General features: G+C 38.8%; 1 protein-coding gene across 1 annotated transcript; it reads right to left on the reverse strand.

Moving 5' to 3' along the window:
* Nucleotides 1-778: 778 nt before the first annotated feature.
* Nucleotides 779-15,608, reverse strand: LOC145981090 (uncharacterized). Its single transcript, XM_083114226.1, has 2 exons — nt 15,526-15,608; nt 779-2,455 (listed from the first exon to the last, which is right to left on the reverse strand). The coding sequence occupies exons 1-2, from the start codon at nt 15,535-15,537 to the stop codon at nt 1,025-1,027; spliced, it is 1,443 nt and encodes a 480-aa protein (XP_082970352.1). The 5' UTR covers nt 15,538-15,608; the 3' UTR covers nt 779-1,024.
* Between the last annotated feature and the right edge of the window lie 6,860 nt (nt 15,609-22,468).

A 22,468-nucleotide genomic window follows, 5' to 3' on the forward strand; every position in this document is an offset into this window, starting at 1 on the left:
TGGAGACATACTACTACCGAATGAATCATTAGAACAGTTAACATATGCGTTCATTTGTCCTATCCTTGAAAAGTCTTACTTGAAGAAAGTCCTTTAGAGCAGTCATTTTATGCAATTTTACAAAAACATCCAACTTACGTCAGCTGAAAATTCTCGACAGAAAAGTGTCTGAAGCGTCCACCTCTATGCATTTCACCTTCAGTATTGTACTTTGCATTACATCAATCAATACAAAGAAGAAGTTAGAAATTTGATTTCATTTACAAGCAAGATGCTTTCCTACCTTTTCTTTTAAAAATACAATACCGTTATCTTATTATTTGTACATTAATCCTTAATAAGTATATTCAGCACTGCTGACTGTTATTGGTCTACATTTTTATTGTTTCTTCTAGGATTGTTATTAGCTTTTAGATTTTAGTATTTATAATGGTTTAGGCCTATGCCTTGAGTTTTCTCTTTAAGTTCATGAGGAATTACAATGGATGATATTCAGCGAACAACTTCCTCGACAATTCATTGCACTATATTTCGGACAAACAGATCAGATCCTCCGTTGAAAGCATGCTGGGTAAGCATTCTGCGTATGGTCTTTGCCGAAGTGTTTCAAGGTATGATTATTGTAATCACATGAGGAATGTATACTTTCCTTAACATACACGAATTTGTTTGCCCGATTTCTTCCCAGAGTGCATTGCGTGATGACGTCAAGTTGAATATCATCCATTCATATAGTTGCATTTGAAGAAAATGTTATAATGGAATGAAGCATCTAGGGCACTATGTCAACAATTTATTTGTTCCTTGGAACGATATACATGAGCATATATTATTACAGATTACAATCACTCTTCTGTGATTTTCCCTTTGTACATTGCATATGCCTTGCACTAGAATGGCTAGACCGAAAGCCAGAGTCAAAACGTGCACCGGATACTATACTTGCAGAGCTGTCCTGTAACCCACTGAAGATGCCAGATCTTCGATTGTCAGTTCAATTATCACAGTATTTTAGTCGGGATACCTAACCTGAAAACTCGAAGGAGTAGCCTTGTCCGAAGTTATGTGGCCTGTTGTTGTCTGGTTCCTCGTAGTCCTCACTGCTGGCTGGTCTCGTTTGGCTGGAACTGTATGTCAAGGGTCTTGATAGAGGCCTTGCTCGTCCTGATGTGTAGGCAGGAGAGGGTGAACGGGTGGTTGGGGCGCTTCCTGGGAAAGATTGAGGACCCCTTGAAGTCTGAGCACCGGAACTTTGCAGTGCACTGCTCAGTTGTGGACTGTAAGCGGTTAGGGAATTCTGATCTGCACCAGAACTACTTAGGAAATATCTGGGACTGTACGCTCCATTGGAAGCTTCGAACTGTACTTGAGGGTTGTACCCTGCGGAGCTGTCTCCTCCAAGATAGAACTGCTGGTTGCTACCTCTTGGAGAACTACGGAAAGACAGTTGAGGACTGTATACGGTGCCTCCAGACCCTGAAGACAGTTGAGGGCTGTATGCCGATAGGGGGTTTGATGCGAGTTTAGGGCTATATGCTGCTAGGGTGTTAGAGGAGAGTTGTGGACTGTATGCAGCTAGAGCACTGGAGGAGAGTTGTGGATTGTATGCTGTTCTGGAGCCAGGAGTCAGGTGTGGACTGTATGTAGCTGCTGTGGGACTAACGTTGGACAGTGAGGGCTGTTCAGGGCGGTATGTGCGTGGTGTGACTGCTTGAGGGCTGTACAGTGGAGCTGCTGTACCTCCACCGATTGGTAACTGGAAGTTGTAGAGTGGTTGAGAACCTCCGAGGTCAAACTCGAAACCTTGCCCAAGACCAAAGGCTGCCAGAGAGGGGGCTGCCGTGGAAGGGACTGGTCCTTGAAGAACCCTAGCTGACTGTGGCTGAGGGGAGTACCTGATGGCAGGAGCTATTGTTGTAGGAGTGCGCGGCTGCGTGGCGTAGGGCGATGGAGTTGGCTGAGCAGGTTGAGACAGTGCAATAGGTTGCCTCGGAAGGTGATCTCCCTCGGCAACAAACCCATCCTTGCCTGCTGTGTATCTCACCGTGACCGGCTGTCCGTTCGCTCCAATATACGAGTACGACCCCTTCCGGCTGCCATCAGGGGCTATCCTCTCCCCATGCTGCAATCCATTATCAGCCTGGTACTGGAAGTTGAAAGTGCCGTCTTGCCCCAAGGCTTGCTTGTGCAGCACGATGGCTGGGAAGGGTGATGCTGTTGTTGGTGAGCTAGCTCTCTGAGGGGCCGGTTGCTGTTGTGGCTGTGGCTGTGGTTGCTGAACAGCATAGTTCTGTGGGCTCAGAGGAATTCTGCCAGCTCCAATCTGGAAAGGACCAGCGTAGGCTCCGCCAGGGAAACCTGCATAAATAGAGCTACCATCTTGTGGGCTGACTTGGCCGCCGGCATGTTGGTGGTACTGAGCGAGAGCTGATGCAAACACGCAAGTCAACAACAGCTGAAAAATAAGAGAAACACAATGTGAGACAAAGAAGAACATGTTCGAAATGAACCAAAGTATTAAATATATTCAATAATGTTAAGCATGACGAACCTAGAGTTGATATGGAATCTTAACTAAGTGGAATGTAGAAATATCCACTTAAAAGACAGCAATATGCAAATAGTCACTTAAACGCAATAAACGACGACAGTAAAATATTCCCTTAAATAGATTGAAGTGTTTGAATAGTCACTGAAAAGGCAATTAAATATGTCAATAGTTACTTCAATTGTTGAAGTATGGAAATAACCACTTAGAAGGCATTAGAATGTATAAAGAATAATTTAAATGCATTGAATTGTGAAAACGCCAATTAAAACACTAAAATATGTAAATAATCACTTAAATGTACCGAAGAGTGGAAACAACCACTTCATTTACTTTATAAAAGCTAAGTAAAGGATTCAATGAGACATGGAAATAGCCACATGAAAAAATGTGGCTGTAAACACCGAGAAAGATAAATCAAATAGAACAACAGACATTTGCTAGTATAATATAAACTTTCGGATGTATGCCCTACTAAGCTATAGGAAATAGTAATCGCATTCTACAAAATTGTGCAAAGGAAAAATCTAGATGAAATAAATAACACAATTGAAATAGAAAATAACTGAAGGGCTCGAGTGTAAAACATAGTAAGTGACATTTTGGTTATTTTTGAGTTACAAAGTAAAATGTACCATCCTTCAATTTTCGAGTGAACTTGCCATGTCATACAATTTGCATTGGACTCAGTGAAGCCTTCTGAAATTGGTAAACACAACACGAAAACAATTTATCTACAGTATAGCTTCTAATAACCTTTTTTCTTAATGAACTTAGAAATGAACAAAATAATACACGTCATATTTTACACTTGAGCTCTTCAATTAATTTTAGGGATTTCTTTGAAATTATGAAAAACTCCTTGCAACAAACACTTTTATACACTATTAGCCTAAATCAGAACATTCTAAAATTAATGTGTAACATCAGACTGTTTCTTTTTTCAAGAGAAAATCAAAGTCTGTCTTCTCGTCAATATTTCTTTAAAGATATTACCTAACAATAATAATAATGCTTACTTTAGAATTACAATTTCGCACTCACAAAATCATTTTGAACTTTCCTAACCAATGCTATCGAAACCATACTTTGTGTCAAGTATATTGTCTTTGCTTAAAAATTGCACTGTTGAGCACTGGCGTACGCAGGGGGAGGGCTGATGGAGCTAGAGCCCCTCCCAAAATTTTGAAGAAACCACTTTTTAAAAACTGAAAATCACTAAATAACAAAATATGTAAATTCAAGCCCCTTTAAAATGATCTCCAATTATCATGATTTTCTTCTAGTACAATTTTCATAAGAGTGAAAACCTCCAAATATACGATTTTCCCCCCTCCCCAGAACGAAGATATGTACTACCTACCTTTACAATTCCAGCCCCTCCCGAAAAAAAAAATCCTACGTACGCCAGTGTTGTTGAGTACATAGATATTTTCACTTATGTGGTATGTTATCATTATGATCATTGTTCCAACCATACACTCATTGCTTGCTTACAAGGAAATGAAATGCATTATGAACTTGAGTGAAATATGTTAAATATGCAAAGGTCTTGCACACACCAAATCCTCCATTGAAGTTGTACTGGTATAGGGCAAGACGATTTTGACACTTGGTAATTAGTTGGATTGATTCAAGCCTGACGCAAGCTCGCAGCTTGCCTTTTTTGGAACAAGCTTGTTCACTTAACATGAAGCCTTTGTTTATTCATTTCAGAAATTGAACGCAACAGGTAGGTATATTACCCATTAATGGCGTTCATTATACAATAATTTTGTGATAACATTATTGAAATATTGCACAGATGAATGTAGTATATAGACAGAAAACTTTTAACAAACATAAGTCTTAGGTTCTATCGTAATTTATGTAATTTTAGTATATTCCTTTTCAAAATTGCGGTCGGGCAAAATAAGTCCACACTGTTTTCACTTTTGATGGTGTCAAACATGTCTGATTTTTTTTTTTTTACTTCGCCCACTTTTGGCTAATCGCGAAAATGAGAATGAGTTTTGGATTGATTGAGTTGGTGTTTTAAGTCCACTTTACGCACAGTAAGGCTAATTCGGACTGGGCCTACAGTTTAAAGTTGGATCCGAACCACTATGTGCCTCCACCGGGTATCGAATCCGGGGGCCCCTTGATTACAAGGCAACGGCGCTGCCACGTCATCGGGGAGGTTCCATGAGAATGAGTTGATAATATGATGACCAAGAGCGCCCGCAGGATTTTTTCTCATGGGGGCAGTCACAGAAACTTTTATATTATTATTATTATTTACTAGTAACATAACCCTACAGCTCTACAGCACCATGGCGGGCCTTGGCTTACCTACCGACTGCTGGTCTCCCTCCCACACTGTTCCGCCGTCACCTGTTATAGCGTGGAGGTCTCAGACCAGTGTTGGGGTGACGGGTGATCAGCCCGACGAACCCCCAGCCGTTATTGTAGGTCTTCTTGACCAGGTTACGCTCACTCACTCGGAGCTTCCCAATTTCCTCACGATGGTGGGTTGCCACCGGCTCTATACGTAGGCCGAATAATTATTTACTAGTATTTATTATTAATATTACTATTATTACTGCTATTATTGTTTTTATTTTGTTGGTGTTGTTTTCATTATTATTACATTACTATTACTACTACTACTAGTTATGTTTTTTTAAAATTTCATACATTTGTAATTTCCATATTCTGTATAACTATATACAATTTGCATAATTGTATACTTAACATATTAATTCATGTAAAACAAAAAGCTGTTTTTTATAGTCAGTAATCAGTGTAAAATAGATTATAAGCTTAAATGTAACCCATAATAGTTGCTGTAACTTACGGCCTGTAAGTCACAGAAAACAATACTTTTTGTTGTAAATTATCTTTACAATTTTGCCATTCGAATTACATTATCCTAACTCTTTCCAGAAATCTCGTGGGGCGGGGAAGTGCCCCTCTCCTGCGGGTGCCCCTGATTCAAATCCGCGGCCTGTGGCGTCGTAGCGCTGTGTGCTAACCACTCTGCCACGGAGACCAGCGTTTCAAACATGAGGCAATCTTACTGTGCTATCTGGGGACAATGCTTCAAAGATGCAGAAAAGTAGGTGTAAATGTGCGTACGGTTTTCAAATTATGAAATGAAATTATGATGAAAATTTAGGCTATTCGACTTTTGAAACACTCTGTTGAAAAGCGACATACAAGGATTCTGTTAATTTAATTTGAACACCCATTTTATTTTATTAACCGAAATAACTTATTTTTCATTTTAATTCTTTAAAAATATTTTCCTGGAGGGAGAGTCGCTTTCTAAATACATCCTTGGATCTCACACATTATATTAAACATTACATTAAATAATATATAATATAAAATTTCACAGAACATAAAAATAAATTGTGGGAAAAAGGACGTATGGCAACCCTATGTAATCGTCATTTTCACTGTCTCATAACCCACGATGTCCCTGAATTTCTGTTATAAAATCTTCCGTATACATATCCATAGTAGTAAACAACGCTGAAGGTAACAGCACCAAGAGAAATGCAGTTTCTATATTCTCACAACGATTGGAAAAGATTGACACAATGTTTAATTCAAAACCGCTAAGCAGTTCCAAGATTTGCGATGGGAGACTTGTGGCACCTCCGGCTTGGCAACACTGCACACAGCTTTGCGCAGTCAGTCTTACAAATGTTACAGTTAGCATAATGTGACAAATATTGTTGCTTAAAGTGCCCCTTTTGCGTGTGTCTTCTGTAGTGCGTGTGCTTTAAGAACGCAATTTTGAAGATTATTTAGCTCAAACTGCAAGTTAATTTTGATAACACGATCCGTTAATATTAATCTCTGAATTTGCCTTTTCGATCGTTATCACCGCCATATTTAAACGCAGACAGTAGGAATGCTTGCAGCAAGAACAATCTGATCAATGGTGCTTCTCTTGTACAGTGGTGCGTCTTTCAGTTTTACTGTTCATTGTGTGACCAGTTTTTCGCAGCTTGATTGACGGAGACATGACAGAACGTTAGTGTTGGGTGAGTACAAAATGTTCATGTTGTAGCTTTACCAACGTTTGGTCGAACGTGCTCGGTTGTTGTTACATAATGTAGTTCTCAGTTTTACATTTATCAATGAAATAACACGTCGTGTAAATCGGTATAGCACACAATGAGTTTGTTATGTGAAACATATGCATGACTACGTAAGGACCAAACAATTGAAAACAATACGCTGCTTTGCAAATAAGGTACTGTTCGTTGAGATAAGAAACGCCTCCGCCTGTTTCGTCATGTAGGTTTTTATCTTACATGGAGGGTTGTGTTTGAAGGGGGGGGGGTGAGGTGGAACTTCCCCTCCGTTCAGGGCAATCACCTTGTAAAATGTTTACACTTGAGGGGATATCATATAATTTATATAATATCGCAATGCTTGGAAATAAGTTAATGGAATTTCGCCCCTTCCCCACTGGGAATCTTACCACACTGCATGCATGCTAAACTGATTTTGCCCTTGCACATTGTGCGTAAATTTGAACGAGTCGGGAGTGGAATTACACCAAACAATTCCTGAGAGCATTCGTCCAGTGGCGGCTGGCAGCTAGTATGATGGGTAGTGCCAACGTGATAAAGAAATCGAAAAAATTTCGCTAGCATATGTCATAGAAATATAATGAAAGAGGTAATTTTAATGGAACGTTGTTTACTAAAATTGCAGACAAAAATTCAGAGTTCCTAACATTGGTTTATTTTATTTGGCATTTGTACTACTTTTGGCTAATCGCGAAGATAAGGATGAGTGAACACTCACAAAGAACACCGATGCCCAGGCCGAGATTCGAACCCGCAATCCCTGCCGTCGAAGCATGCTGTGCGGAGGTCGGCCAGAGTTTCTAAGAAATAAATGCGACTATTAAAATTTCGACGCCTGTCACCTTTACCATTTTTTTGATATTTTTAAATAGAATTGATGTTTAAATCTGGCGTGGGACAGCCAAGTTGTTTATGCTCTAATCTGACTCATCTTTACTAACTACCCTTCCTTTCACATACCATCGGACACTTTCACTTCAGTAAAAATAAAAACACTGAACAATTAGAGACACCGAGTCGATCACGGTATTCTCGCCTTGCTTTGTTTATAATTTGCAACCCCAGCACGGCAGACGGTACATCAACGATCGGTGTTACTAACAACTGAAATATGATTATCTGCTAATGAACTGTAGATCTACAATTTTTAGAATTCAATGCAAGAATTGAATTATATCTCCAAGTGAAATTCTTATACTGATAGATTTTCCATGTGATTTTTTACGAATATTAAAGTAAAAAATCCCCTGGTGATGCGAATTCCCTTTGATATTTAGGCAATTCTTTTGTACTTACAGTAAATGTCTTCAATGTTGTCAACGTCAGTTGCAACACATGAGTGTCTGTGTGCGTGTCTTCTTTTCTTAAGGAAGAAATCGATAACAAAAAAGTCTGGATGGCTCTTTAGACGCATCTATCTAAATGGTTATATAAATTTGGGGAAGATATTACGTTCGTTCTTGCCAAGTATGCAGGAAAGAATCTTTCTCGCGAATTACTTCTCCAACGAGTATTACAAATCGGTCAGGATTAGTCACTTCTCTGTGAAGTTTGCAACTATGTCAACACAATGCGAAAGCTCTCGCGTCGAGCCACGACGCGATCTAGCACGGCTGATTGTCTTATGGCTGCCACTGGGCTACAATCCCATCTCATCGCTCGTTAACTGCGGAGACTTTTTCATGCCTCCGCGCATGCCTCTGCGCACAGGCCAGACTATGCTGGCCCAGAGCAAGTGAAAGAACAGCTGGGGATGCGGCGAAGGAATTGAGGCGACCGTAAGCTGGAACGCTTACGAGATTCGAATCTCCTCGTTCGTAAATGTACTAATTAATTAATTAATTAATTTAACTATATTTTGGCAAAGCAAGTGCTTTTTCTTTCTCTGAGGAAAGAGCTCTCCTCTTTGAGCCGCCGCTGCATTCGAGCGTTGAAATTGTGTCCAGTTATTCTGACAAACTGCAACGGATATTGACAGATTTTGACGAGGCTGTAAGTAATGGCGGTCTTCATTCAACCGTGCCGTAACGACGTATTGCAAATTGTTGTCTATGCGTATGTTTGTTCTTTTTCCCGACATGTTCTGGGACATTCCATTGTCACGAGTGTGGACACATACTACATTTTTTATATTAAAGTAACTATTCTAAACATTTTTCTTACAGTTTCTGTGCAATGAAACATGAAACTTAACACTGTTCAGCCAGATTTATAGCTATAGTAAGTAGGGACGTGAAGTTTTTGTTAAAACGATAACACCAAAAAGTTGAGGAAAGCAAAATAAAGTGTTTAAAATGTATTTGGGTAGGCAAAGGAGGCAAGTTTTCGGTGTTTCGGAAAATTATGACATTTTTCAAAATAATCCCAAATTTTACACTTTAACGCGAAAAACGCCGAGAAATATGCAATACGAGGTATGTTAGAAAAGTAATGAGACTGATTTTCTGTAAACGATGAATTTTATTCTGTTTAGAAATCAAGGTTATCCTCTTCAAAATAGTTCCCTTGGGCAGCTACACAGCGATGGAGGCGTTGTTTGCATTGTTCGTAGCAGTGCTGGAAGGCTTCTGCTGGAATACCTTTCAGCTCGTCAGTTGCGCTCTTCTGAATATTATCCAAAGTATCACAATGGCGCCCAAGTGGTTTTTGAGCAAGGGAAATAGAAAAAAGTCACAGGGACTGAGTTCCGGCGAATAGGGGTGCTGAGGAACCACAGGAATGCTTTTCTTGCCAAACATTTATTGATGCAGACTGCCGTGTGACATGGTGCATTGTCGTGGCGCAGCATCGAAGTGCGTGAAATGTCTGGTCGCACACGTGCCACCCTTTTCCTGAGTCTTTCAAGGACTTCCCGATAAAAAGTTGATAGTTTGTTACTGATCATTCTCACCGTCAATCGACCATCTGACATCACAGGAGACTTCAATCTTTTCGCATTGTCGTCCATTTTTGAGGTTGAAGGTCTTCCCGCACGAGGTTCGTCTTCCACTTGTTCTCGGCCTTCTAAAAAGAACTTGTGCCATCTGAAAACTTGTGCCCTGGATAGTGCATGTTCTCCATAAGCCCTTTGTAACTTTTCATAAGTCACAGTAGCAGATTCGCCAAGCATTACACAAAATTTGATGGCACGGCGTTGCTCAAACCTTTGCCAGTCCAGTTTCGTAACGCAAACACAACTTCACTTGAGACGCTCTCAACAATCGTGTAGCAAGTTGAAAATTGTACTGAGTCAACTGCAAGTGTTAACCTAACTGCCGTGTGAAGGTGGAGGCAGCAGCATTGCCGGTTCGTGCACAGTGTTGCCAGTCTCATTACTTTTCTAACATAACTATATAAACTGGGGATAACACTTCTGTTCAAAAAGAACTACCTGAAGCGCTATGAGATCTCTCATTTCTAGTCAAACTGGTGATAGTTCAACTCAAAAGAGATTATCAAGCTTCATTTATTGCAGTTTGGCGCAGACACGACTAACAGTGCTTAACCTCGTCCTGAAATATAATTCGCTCAGGGGGAAGGGGAAATCTTCCCAGATGGGAGATTTCGTAGAAATGGGAAAATTTTCAGCTAGAAGCACTTCTTGTGTTTCGGAGGGGAGGGGGAGGGTGTGTATGTGTGTGTACACAAAACTGTATTTTGTGCCTCCCCGATGGCGTAATGGTAACGTCATTGCCTTGTAATCAAGGGGTCCCCGGGTTGGATACACGGTGGAGGCATGTGGCACAGTGGTTCGGATCCCACTTTAAAATGTAGGTCCAGTCCCGATTAGCGTTCCTGTGCATAAAGTGGACTTAAAACAACAAAATCATCAAAACTGTATTTTGCGGTAGCAGAGGGATTTTTTGGCATTGCTACGGAAATGCGATGTGTATGATTGTGTTAAAAAAAATGGGTGTTATCATTCAACAAATATTTCATATTTATTAACTGATGAGATGAAATAGTTTTCCAAATGGAAGAAATTTGGTAATTTCTCACAAGGGTAAGCCATAATTTTTTTTTGTTATTAAAACTAAAATTTGTCTCAATTTTCCAGAACTAAAACAATGTGAAAATCTTAAGCATAACAGTAGAAACGCATGTAAAAATAAAACCGATTTTAAATTTATACAGTTTTTGAAAAAATAACATGGATTCAAAGGTGTAAGGGTAATGTATTACAGAAGAGCCGACAATCATTGCGTGGCTGTTGGTTGCAACATGAGGTCGGGAACGAATATTTTTTCTTAAGTATCTATACATAGTTTTCCGACAAACCCGATACGGAAAAATCAGTGGATTCAGGCGGTAAACCGAAAAGACTGGAATAGAATACCAGGAAATAGGCTCTGCAGTCGGCACTTCATCGCCGGTAAATAAACCAATGAAATACTTTACGTGTTTCAAAATTAACGCGAACAAATTTAAAACTTGTAACTGTTATTATGTCAGGCAAGCCGTGGTAGAACAGTGGTGGAATTAAGCCTTCTACAAGACATAAAATTAAGGGGACTGTGTTTGAATACACGATTTTGAAAATTATCCATTTTACTGTTGTAATCGAAGTATTTCAATGTTATAAATTAAACACACACAGAGAGAGACACCTACATACATGCATACACACATACATGCATAGATATGTGTACATGGCACATATCTAGAAATATACAGCGTGTCCACAAAGTCCTGCTACCATTACAATGAAACTTAACTCCTAAACTATATGAGATAAAGACATGCGGTTTTTTGCAACGTGTTCTACAGCTCTCGAAGTTTTAATCAGTAATGGTATTATTATTATTATTACATGGATTGCAGAAGTTCTCGAACAGGTTGCTGCTATGCTGCAGCGTGTATGGATGGAGATCGAATATAGTCTCGACGTCCTGAGGGCAACTAACGGGGCGCATGTGGAAGTGTTACAAGTGTTGTAATCGTAAATAAAACTTTGAGAACTGTAGAACACGTTGGAAAAAACAGCATCTCTTTATCTCATAGGTATAGTTTAGGAGTTAAGTTTCATTGTAACGGTAGCAGGACTTTGTGGACACGCTGTATTTCTAGGGATCCGAACCAAGTGTCTGATAATAATAATAATATTTTTATTACATTATTATACGGATATTATTATTAATTAATAAGTAAAAATACTATATAAGAATATAGATATAACTGCACGTATTCATTATAGCTTACAATACATGTAGTTTAGATTGCCAAAATTAAGGAAATTAATAAAGAATTGAATTTTATTGAATAAGAAAAAAATAATTTTAGATCCAGTTGACTAAAAGTAATGTTCCTGACGAAACTGCTAGTAGAAGATCAACAGTCTCTCGGAAAACATTACTATTGTTGGCGGGTATTAGGGAGAGGGAGGGGCTAGTTGCCCCCACCCCATTTCGCCACTATTGCCCCCTCACTGCGCTAAACCTTATCTACAAAGGGAAATATACTGTCTTTGCCCCCCCCCCAGTTTTGGCACCTTGCCCCCCAGGTTTTGGAATCCAATCGCCACCACTGCTATTGTTTCATAAAAAATTCATCCAAAAGCTCCGGGAACTTGCCAATTTCTTGTAGGTACTTTTGTTTCCCCATATTACTTAAAAATTTCAAGTCATCCATTTTGTATCCGATCTTTCGTAACAAAATAAGCTCGAAGGCAATCTGTATTCCATTTGTTTATATGGGAAACTTAGTCAAACCGGAAGTTAGTTTATCGCCATCGATAATCGATTATTTTTTGTTTACTCAGGAATAACCCCCATTCCGAGACAGTCATGCACCCTACCAAATACATCCGAGCAAGCCTTACGACATATCTCGTTGATGTCAGACATGTCGTCCCGAATTGCGATATGCAAATCAGCAATAGTTCGGGGTTTAGTCTTGTACACAAAAGCTTTAAGGACACCCAAAAAACAATACATAGGGTGGCATTAGGTCTGGCGATCAAGGTGGCCACTCAACTATATGCGCTACTGGAAATCAAACATCACTAACTCAACACGCCAGTTACAATTAAAACAATTCGACAGTATTCGCTTTATAATTTACTGGTAAGAAAATGGCGTTACTTCTGTCGTGCCCTGTATAGTTTTGTGTTTGACGCCTTCTTTCTGCGCTACGAGTCCTCGAAGGACAAGATTTATTATCCTGAATATATGCAATCGCGTAGTACAGGCTAACAATTGGCACTATACTCTGTCCCTTCTCTGGAGGAAGGCCGTGCATAGCGAAGGGGGGAAATCAAGTGGACAGAACGAAGCAGTACACTCAGCTACGAAGGCTGGTGACTGCAGTCGCTTCCCCCTCCACGTGATCCCGTTCCCTCTCACGTGTTCATTGGTAGAGCCATCTTGCGTCACTATTTGCGCAGACACTTGTTTTCGTTCACTTGCTCCAGAGATAGTTGGGAGAGAGACAGACTTTGCAATAGCTATAAAATAACATATAAGACGTTTCTATAAATAATCAGGTTAATATCTGCTTGGAATGTCTCAAGACGTTACACAGCATTTAAAGTAAATTTGGTTTTGTTGAATTATTCAAATGTCATACAAAAGTCTTGGACTCTAAATGTCGGTTTCATTTCGACAAGTCTCGGAAGCTCTAGTTACGATCGCTAACTGGGAAGCAGAAAGACTTTGAAATGGATCGCAATAAAGACACGATTAACAGCCATGCGTAACCATATAGACAGTTACACCGAACAAACACGAACCACTTTCAGGTCCGTCACAACAGCAGGGCCAAGAACTCAGACTGAAAGCACACGTCCGTACGATTTGCATTTAACGGCAGAATCGCCCAGACGCACGCGGATGCCCACGCAGGGAGACTTTGGCGCCATCTCCAATGACGTCACCATCCTTCTCATGCACGAGATATGTCCATAGCAAATTTCATTACATTATGACCAATAGTTTGATTTTTATAAGCGAAAATCAGTGGCCGAGAACGAGTGAAACACCCTGTATCTTGATTCTCATATTTTCGGTTGAAAGTAAACGTTCAGTCAAATATTATGAAAGTAATTGGAATAGGATCGGTATAATTTCCTCAGCACTTCCACTCAAATGATGAGGAAGTTCCTTTATTTAAAAAATCATATAGACCTCCTCCGGTCTCTTTGGTTAGCTATTGCGCAAAAAATACAGACAGAATTTTACGGTCATTCTGTATGGAGTCAGTGATATCACACGAACTTTGTCCCGAATATTTCAGTTCGAAACCCGACTTGTGCACGCTTCTATATAAGTTTTATGACGTGGCATCTGTAAATGCAGCAATGTAAGTGTTGATCCTTAATAATGACGAATTGAGGTAATTAAGAAAAAATTCACAATCATCGGACCATTTTTTATGTTCGATTTTTAAATTTATGGTCTTGCTTATTGGTTTATGGAGATAATATCATGTTAACCTTTAAAGGAAGTTTCATCTTACTCCTAGATTTTAGTTTACGGTATACTAGTAGTACTATCTAACCAATAGGTCGCTTAATACTTGCAAACGGAATAAAAAAAACTCAATAGATGTCACTAGGATGTTTGGTAAAAAACAATTGCTATAAAACTGAAGGGTTGTTCATCAGAAAACCTAGCGATTAAGCACTATGAGTATTACTGAATATGTACTACAATTGGACAGTAATTGATGAAGCAACGGATATTCAGTTGAAAAAAATAGTTTTGAGAGAAAATCTCAATGAATAAGCTTAACGAAAACAATATATTTCACATACATCTGCCATTTGTGTCATGTAAGGACCATGTATTAAAAACAAGGTGGACTCAAGCGACAGCCGTAGAATTCGCACTGCAAGAACACCAGTGAACCAGCCAACGCCAATTGAAGTCAGGGAAACGAAACTTCACACAATCGTAGAGTAATCAGTCAGTCCTGATATGTAGCCTTCAATTGTGGCTATGAATATTTATTGTTTTGTTTCAATTTAACATTGAGTCTAGTAAATATCTTTTAACTGTACTAGTTGATATATGTCTTTACTTATTTAAACGTATCAGTAAATAAATACAGATATTCGACAGTCAATTCGCAGGAAACATATTGTGAAAACTTGACCACGAGTTTGAGAAGATATTAGCTATAAAATTCAAGGGATATTTGCTTGAAGATTCAACAGATATTAGTGATCAAGCGCAACTTGTATACTTACTACAAAAGAAGACTGATATTTACTAGGAAACAGAACAGATTCGCACTAGGAAATAATGATGGATAGATTATTTTGATTTGGTTTATTTTACTTCGCTTTCTGCCACTTTTGGCTAATTGCGAGGATGAGTGATGATATGACGAAATAGATGAAGGAGCACTCACAACCATGCGTAGGCTGGGATTTGAACCCGCGATTCCTGGTGTCGTAGCGCGCTATGTTAACCACTCCGCCATGGATGTCTGCCTAGGAAGTAAAGAAAAATGTGATGTTTCTTATTGGTATGTGCAGCCATATGAAGGGAGCGAGTGCACAGGAAATTAAACAAATTTTTACTAAACTTTCAATACATCATCTATTAGTAGGATGTTTATCCAAAACTTTCAACCTGGGTGGTAGAGCTACGATTTTTTAGGATTGTAAAAGTAGATTTAGCTCAAAACATTTTAAATTCGGTGTCACGAGGAAGAAAACTGTGACAGTTTTGAAGGCGCGAGGATAAACCATTAACCACTAGGAGACTCAGCAGCCGAATATCACTAAGAACAATATCCGAACGAATTTTCACCAAAAAAACGCAAAACAAAATCCACTGGTAAACGCAACATTCACTCGACAAGTATTCACTTGAAATCTCAGCTTTCAACGATCCACTAACAATTCCGGGCACCTCACTATGAAGCACTTGCTATAAAACACAACTTTCGCCCAAGGTGTATACTTACAGGTAGCACCATTCTTTTGGCAATGCTTGTAACACGAACGACAGAACACGATTAGATTTCGGCGAGAGTGGAAGGAGTTGTTTTTATACCAAGGTGGAGGAGGTTAAATCGAGTGGGAGTCGGCCTTCCCTTCCCGCTCGTGGAGAAAGGGGCTTTTTCTTCATTCTTTTCTATCTGCTCCTGGGAGTTGATCGTGTGGCGCGCATGACCTTTGGGCTCACATGCATTGTTGCCAACTCAGCTAATTCAGAGCCAAATCTGTTGCTTTTGTTTTAGATGCTCAATTTCCGGAACAGCCTCTAAACGTTTGCGCACAAACCTAAATTTTAACTTAATGTTCCTGAAAAATGCTTGGAAATTGACTGAAAAAGTCTTGGAAACATAATACAGCTTCAAAAACCTGAAAGGGTAAGGGATTATTGTAGTGAATATGCATTTTTCATATATTTCTAAACACTATTTTATTGCATTTCAAAGCTTGTGTTTTTCTTCAGTACCATCTCTATCTATAAGAATCAACACTGAGAGGTCTGGAAATATGTAGGTTGTTCGAGAAAAGAACACTAAGTCAACAAAATGCAGTCTAACAGCAGACAGTTATTTATGTATATTATTTTAATAACGAACATTACATAATATAAATGTTGGCTCATCACTGTTTAGAATTTTTACACATGCTCAATATAAAATTACATATATTTATAATATTTCATTTAATTGATTCAATGAAATCAACCGAAAATTACTGTTTGTGACTTATGTGCCTTTACCCCAACACCCTAACACCCCAGCGCGATTAGTCAAAAGTGGATAAATTACGAAGTAAAATAAACCAAACCGAACACCCTGTATATACAGTATATAACTGGAAAAGTTAGAACTTTTTTGAGCGAAATGATTGGAAACCCTGTAGAACAGTTTCAAACTCAATTCCTTGTGCGAGCCACTTTCCACTTTGAAAGAACTTCGGAGACTGCATAAATATTTCCAAATGTCTTGCTAATAAATATCCACTTTACAGTGGGGTTAAAGTCGTGCACATTTGGACTCCTAAAATAGAGATTTTATGCTGTTAAATTCTTATAGAAGCTAAAATCTTGCATACTTGGTCTTGTTTTGTATTTGATAAAAATCGGTCAACATGTTTCAAGATGACCTGGACAAGCTATATATGTTTTAATAAGGACTTTGTAATACAATACATGATTTCGAAGGGACATAGGGTCGCAGAATGGGCAATGGCACTTACAGAATGTTCAATTTAGAACATTCATCGTAAAAATAGTCCTACAAACTAAATATGCAAACAGTCATGTACTTGTCAATGTGTGGTCCTTTTTTAAATTGAACGCCCTGTGTTTTGTGACCATGATAAATGTAGCAACACTTCAGGTTTTACCGTGGCAAAGTGGTTAGTACAGCGCGCTACGACCTCAGGGTGGGTTCGAATCTCGTGGGTGTCATATCTTCGCAATTGGCCAAAAATGCCAAAAAAAAGTCAAGTACAATAAGCCAAATCAATCAATCGATCAAACACTTGAGGTTTTAAGCTGAAATTCATATAGCTACAAGATACCTTGGACGGCTTATCTGGTATTACTTGAGGCACATATTTTTGGTGAATAAAAAAGCAAAATTTCGGTACAAAACAGGGTCAATTTCAGGTTCTAAGCAGTAAATATAATAAAATTTCGATGTTATATCGGTGAAAAATCGGATCAAAAGCTGTATATAAAATGACATTTTGGTTTTAAAATTGTGAATATAATCCTAAATTTGATTTAAAAACTGCACTTATTACACAAAATAAACATAGCACAAATGACCACACATCTATGTAGTTTCCAGAGTATTAAGTTCATTCCTGTATAAAGGAGTCAATTTTTGATTCTCAAATATTTACAGCATAATTAATCAATTTTCCATGAATTGCAAAACTCTTAGGATAATTCAAACTTTAGAAAGTGTAGCGTCGGTACATAAAAACCCTAAATTTCCTGTTCAAGTCTACTCTGCATTTTGCAGTTCATTTCGCATCATTTAGTGACAAGACAGGGTAGGAAAGTGCGCCTCACACCTTTCAGAAATATGAAATATTAACATTACAATTTATTATTTCACATTTCCTGGTTTCATCAAAAATGAAATATGCATTCCTAGCCTAGGTACAGCATTTGAGTGAAATCGCTCAACGGTTTCAAGACGCGGACGAAAACGGATTTCTCTCACGTTTTGGTTTTAGGCAATCTATATAGTAATTCGTGTGATATTTTCACATCACACTGTCTAGTCTACATTTTCAGAGATTATGAAACCTGCTTTGTAGTAATTTTAGGGCATTACTTAAACGTTTATTTGGTTATGAAAGCTTTCAAACATAGTGCTTGGTCGGGGAAGATAGAATAGCCAAAGTGCAACTGCAAATCACCAATATTTGGACCACACCAACAGCCATGAAATTACATCTCTCGTGTTCAGTATAGCCAAACATGCGCGTCGACCCCGCCCCCGGAAATTGGCATCGTTCATTTCAATTTACAAAAAAGCAGAAAGCTTGTTATTTTTATTGCTAATAATAGAAATAAAGTTCAGTTAGTAATCGCACAGTATATCCAAAGATCAACTGCGTTAGGTATGAAAAATTGTGTATAAAATACAGGAACCAGATTATGTTTTGATTTCATATTCTACCACTTAATTCAAAGTTATCAGAATTCCAAAGATCAGTTTTACGAGAAAGGTCAACATAAACTTGAGAGCAAAATTTCTCCCTAACTTTTAAAGCTTTTTCTTGAAGACGTTTGTAAAAGTTCATAACAAAATAGAATATCTATGCATTTCTGGAAAGAAACTGTATGAAATGTAAACAGATAATGGAAAATAATTGTACAGTATATTCATTCATCTGGTGGATTAAATAAAAAAGTCTGCCACAGGATATAATAATAATGATAGTAATAATAATACAATTTAGAATAAAATTAATTTATATTTAATAGTTATCATTGTATAATAATCATAACCATGATAATATAATTAGTATTGTTATTATTTATACTATTCAAATTTTATAAATGGCTTGACCAACTCTAGAAAAATTGCTGGCGTCTCCAATGTAGCTAAATACTTTGAAGGATTACCCTGGAAATCAGTAAAGCAATTAGATGTGTCCACTGGCGTACGTAGAGGTGGGGGTGATGGGTTACAGCCCCCTCAGTCATTTTGAGAAAATTTTCAAATAAAAGCAATGAAGGACTCGGGAACCCCCTCCCCCTTAAAATGACCTCCGATGGCCATTTTTGAGAGTGAAAAGTTTAAATATACGAAATATCTTATTGTATATATCGTCCTCTACTATCCACCTTTACTATTCCACCCCCCCCCCCTACTTTCTGAAAAAAAAATCTTGCGTATGCCCGTGCATGTGTCGGACCATGACTAAACTTAGGAACATATTAGCTCGGTTGATGCGTGTAACATATAGTTTACTTTCCTATCGTAATGACATTCAAACTTGAGGGTTCGTCCTTGTGGCGATCTAGCGCTTTTCTACTGACCCGGTGTGGCAACACTGCTCGCGGTGACTGTCTTGCTGGAAAGCGGAAGTTTCGAGTTCTGGACTATTTCTGAGGCACGGCGTGAAAAATCCTTTCTGGTCAGAAATCGGAGCGACGAAAATGAGGCTTGGAAAACAGGAGAGGGCAGAGTGACTGTGAGAAGCTCTTGTGGAGTCATTATCTAAAAAGAAAAAACTTCTCACAGACGCAGCGTTCGAATCTTTCGCCGTCCACATGCAAGAAAGACGTTAAAGTATTGTCGTACTTCGTATCTTCTCAGGAGATTTAGAACTTTCACTTTCAACAAATGAACTTTTGAGTCGCACGCTTCGAACCGCTTTCTGTTTCAATACCTTTGTGGTCATGTCAAGAAAGGGTTAATGAGCATAATTTGCCATTAAGTGAGGGGGAACTCCTATAAACTAATTGATGCGATATTAAGATGGTAATTGACGGCACACAGGGGCGTGCGCAGGATTTCCCTTACTCCGGGGTGGGGAGTCCAAGCAAAGTACCCCCCAAGAACACTGCTTCAGTCTCAAGTTATAGCATTTTCTGCAACGTTCTGTACCAGTCTTACTCGTAATTATTTCAATCCGTGACGCAACAGCCCTTATAAGGACCAAGGTTCTAACTGTCCAAAAATTAACATTCATAATTATTGTGAACTTATTCAGAGGAAACACTATTAAAGCGTTTGCAACACTGATACGTAATTATTTTGTTCAGATGAAAATTGAACATCTAAGAATGGCTGTTAAATGAATCAGTGGCGTACGCAAGGGGGGGTTACCTGGTTTAAACCCCCCCTTGAGCTTTTGAAATAATATGGAAAATGCTGTAGAAAAAAATTAAAAATGGCTAATTTATCACAGTCAAAGATCTGCGACAGTAATAATAATAATAATAATAATAATAATTTGAATTATTATTCCCATGCAGCATGAAGAAAAACACAACACAACAAACACAATCTAAGCGGCCGTAAAGTTCAATTTTGCAATTTTTTTTGCAAAAAGTCGCTCAGTGACTCGCGAGAATTGTGAAAATTCCTTGCTTCGTCGCAGTGTGCCGACCTTATTGCAAACGTTCTTCCCGGTACTGATTTCATATTACCTTGTGAACTCTCAAGTGATGCTGAGTGTACATCCACATCATTAAATAATGTTGAAGAAGTCCTTTGTGAATCACCTAGAAGTGATAAATGTGTTGGAATGTCTATAAACTTACTTTTCAATGAAAGCATAGACTCAGTGGAATTTAGCAACATGTATTCTCGTGCTTCATCATCATCCTGGGCGAGTTCCATAGGTAAAGGTAATGTAAATTCCCCCGTGCATATAGCACCGTGCCATGAAGGCACACGTAGTGGTGTGGTGGACCCCAAAAATTCTCCATCTCGAACTATTTTGCAGGTGATATGATCAGCACCATGCTCCGGCAGCCTTCATCCCCCAGGGTTGCTCTCAGGTACCCATTGCTATGAGGCTGGGTGCGGAGACAAGGCTGGATAAATTCCAACCAATTCCGGGAATCGAACGCGGATCCCCCACGAGGTGTCAGACTAGACCAGCGTGGCTCCTTGAATGAGTTTCATATTTCGATTATTTCAATAAATTTAATATATTTGCTTGTTTTTATGGATTTTCTTCACACTTAAAATGTCTCACTTATCATATACAGATAACCGTTGACTAGACAATTATTTTGTAACAAAGAAACAAAAGAAATGTAATTTTGTTCTATTTCTTTCATAAGCAGCTGCATTAGTAGTAATTAAACTAATTAATTAATTGTAAGAATTATTAATTAATTTATTATTATTAATTAATTAATTAAAGTATAATAAAACAATGGTAATGTGAATTTGTAGGAAGTTTTCGAAATAACACCCCCCTTGATGAAATCCTGCGTACGCTACTGAAATTTGATTTGATTTGATTTAGTTTATTTTACTTCGCGTTTTGTGCCTCTTGGCTAATTTGCGAAGATGGGGATGAGTGATGAAATGATGAAATTGATGAATGGACATTCACAAACAACCAAGCCCGACCGGGATTCGAACCCGGGACCCTTGGCGTCGCAGCGCGATGTGCTAACCACTCGGCCACAGGGTCGGGCACGCTACTGAAATGAATGCTATTTTGTGAAGATGGGGATGAGTGATGACACGATGAAATTTGACACGTCCTTTCCCATTGTACTAATATTTATTGTTATTAATTATCTTTTCTCTTGTACAAATGTTTATTGTTCTTTAATCTTAATTTCTGTAATTTACCTATTACTAATAATGTCAGGATAGTGACTAACCTGTATATACTTATCTTGTTAAGAGCTGTTACCATGGCAATTACGATTGTTTTTTGTCTTGACTTAAAAGTTTGGGCTCGGTTTTTAAATAGAGTGATCAAGTTGAATTATAAGAAGTTTAATTTATTTGAGTGAAATGGATTATATGTTAAGCATATAAGTATTTAGTTTGAAAAGAAGTAAAATAGACTTTCTTTTTCTTAGTGCAAACTGAACTTTGATTTTTATTTGACGGACTAACAGAGAGATATTACCCCATACCCTGAAAGGCATCACGTGAATGCTTTTGAGTCTTTCATGTGAACTTATTATTTGCTCTTTTAGTTAAATCATGTTCTTTTTGACTAAAAGAAAGTGTCAAATTGATGAATAGACACTCACAAACATCCATGCCCAGGTCGGGATTCGAACCCGAGACCCCTGGCGCTGTAGCGCGAGTGATTGTACAAGTGTGTTAATATAGATATAGTCGAATTTATGATGTGTCTACATTTTTATTTGTGCAATCTGTGAACTTAAGAAAATGGTAATTTGGCAAAGACCGGGGTCTACCTGGTGTCTTTTTTCATCACTGGGTTATACTTCCGTAGTCAGCGTATCGAGTTTCATCGCCGCTATTTCCTGGTTTTGGAGGCCGCCGCCAGGTCCATTCTTTCCAAATAGCTCCCCAATTCCCCTCACGGCGCTGGGAGAACCCAGAAATTGTGTGGGGTTCCCACCGGTAATCGAATCTGGTGTCACTCACACCAAAGGTGAAAGTGTTAACCATTTTCAGTCTTTCATAATAATTAACGTAAAATGCTGTGACTGAAATAAAATTATATGTGATATATCGGTTTAAGGCGCCTTGCTTTGGACGGCGGCTGCGGGTTCAGTCTCCGGGAATTTTCGGCCTGTGTATAGGGCCGGTGGCAACCCACCATCGTGAGGAAATTGGGGAGCTTCGGGTGAGTGAGCGTAATCCGGTCGCGAAGTCCTACAACGGCTGGGGGTTGGTCGGGCTGACCACCCGTCCCCCTAGTCTGGCTGCAGATCTCCACGCCCCCCTGGTGGCCCGCGTGGGAGGGAGGCCA

Source organism: Lepisma saccharinum, chromosome 28 (genome assembly GCF_977018435.1).
Source record: "Lepisma saccharinum chromosome 28, izLepSacc3.1, whole genome shotgun sequence".
NCBI classification, from domain to species: Eukaryota; Metazoa; Arthropoda; class Insecta; order Zygentoma; family Lepismatidae; genus Lepisma; species Lepisma saccharinum.